Here is an 807-nt window from a genome sequence, read left to right as displayed (position 1 = left end):
CCTCGAGTCTCCCGCGCGCCTGCCCAGCCGGGCCGCGGCTGCCCGCGCTTAACACGCACGCGCGCCCCACGCGGCCCGGAGCCCTCGTGCCCCCGCCTGCCTGGCCTGGGCGCTTCCCGCACGCTCCTTCCCCTTCAGCTTAGCGCGCGGGGCCGCAGGTCCCCGCGGGCCGCCCTGAATTATTCATCGGCAGGAAGATATTAGATGTACCCGCTCCGCGCGGGCCGTCGTGCAATGCTATCCGAGCTCCGCGCGCGCCCTGCGCCCCTCCTCCTCCTCACGTCCGTCCTCTCTGAAACCTTGGCAGCGAAGGGGGATCACATTTCCTTTGTCATTGGGCCATTTCGCCCTCGCCTTGGTCCCCCCTCCGATCCCGAGCCTCGGGGATGGAGGCTTCTCTCAGGGGCGCTGGAATCAGTGGAACCGGCAACAGCCCCGCGCGGCGAGCTCGGGAGCCGCGTGGCCAACGCCGCCGGCTCGCGCCCGCGTCATCTTCTTTCTGAAAGGAATCGCCGATCCGGACGCGGGTGGCCTCGGCCGCGCTGCGCCTACCGGGCTTTGCTCCCGCCGTGCCCCGGCCTCCTGGGGCTTTGCACAACTCCCCCAATTCGGGTTGAGTGCGCGCGCGCGCGCCCCCTCTTTCTCTGCTTTGCCGCCTCTTCCTACTCCTTCTCCTCCTCCTCCTCTTCTCTTCAGTACGCCGGTTATTGGGACTGATCGGAATTCGGAATCCTTTTAATCTCCAAAGGAGCAAACTCACTTCCGCCCGAGTGCTGGGAGGGGGCTGGGGGAGGGGAGGCAGGGGAG

The 807-nt window shown here is 67.9% G+C and overlaps 1 protein-coding gene across 1 annotated transcript; it reads left to right on the top strand.

The window, feature by feature from the left end:
- Positions 1-158: 158 nt before the first annotated feature.
- On the top strand, positions 159-765 carry LOC108525439 (uncharacterized). Its single transcript, XM_017866410.1, has one exon. The coding sequence runs from the start codon at positions 205-207 to the stop codon at positions 715-717; it is 513 nt and encodes a 170-aa protein (XP_017721899.1). The 5' UTR covers positions 159-204; the 3' UTR covers positions 718-765.
- Positions 766-807: the final 42 nt, after the last annotated feature.

This window comes from Rhinopithecus bieti, unplaced genomic scaffold, assembly GCF_001698545.2.
Source record: "Rhinopithecus bieti isolate Rb0 unplaced genomic scaffold, ASM169854v2 scaffold_52908, whole genome shotgun sequence".
Lineage (NCBI taxonomy): Eukaryota > Metazoa > Chordata > Mammalia > Primates > Cercopithecidae > Rhinopithecus > Rhinopithecus bieti.
This window is presented reverse-complemented; position numbering and strand designations above follow the sequence as displayed.

Coding starts and splice junctions, on each gene's coding strand:
- LOC108525439 (XM_017866410.1), top strand. CDS start 205: ATGTACCCGCTCCGCGCGGGCCGTCGTGCAATGCTATCCGAGCTCCGC.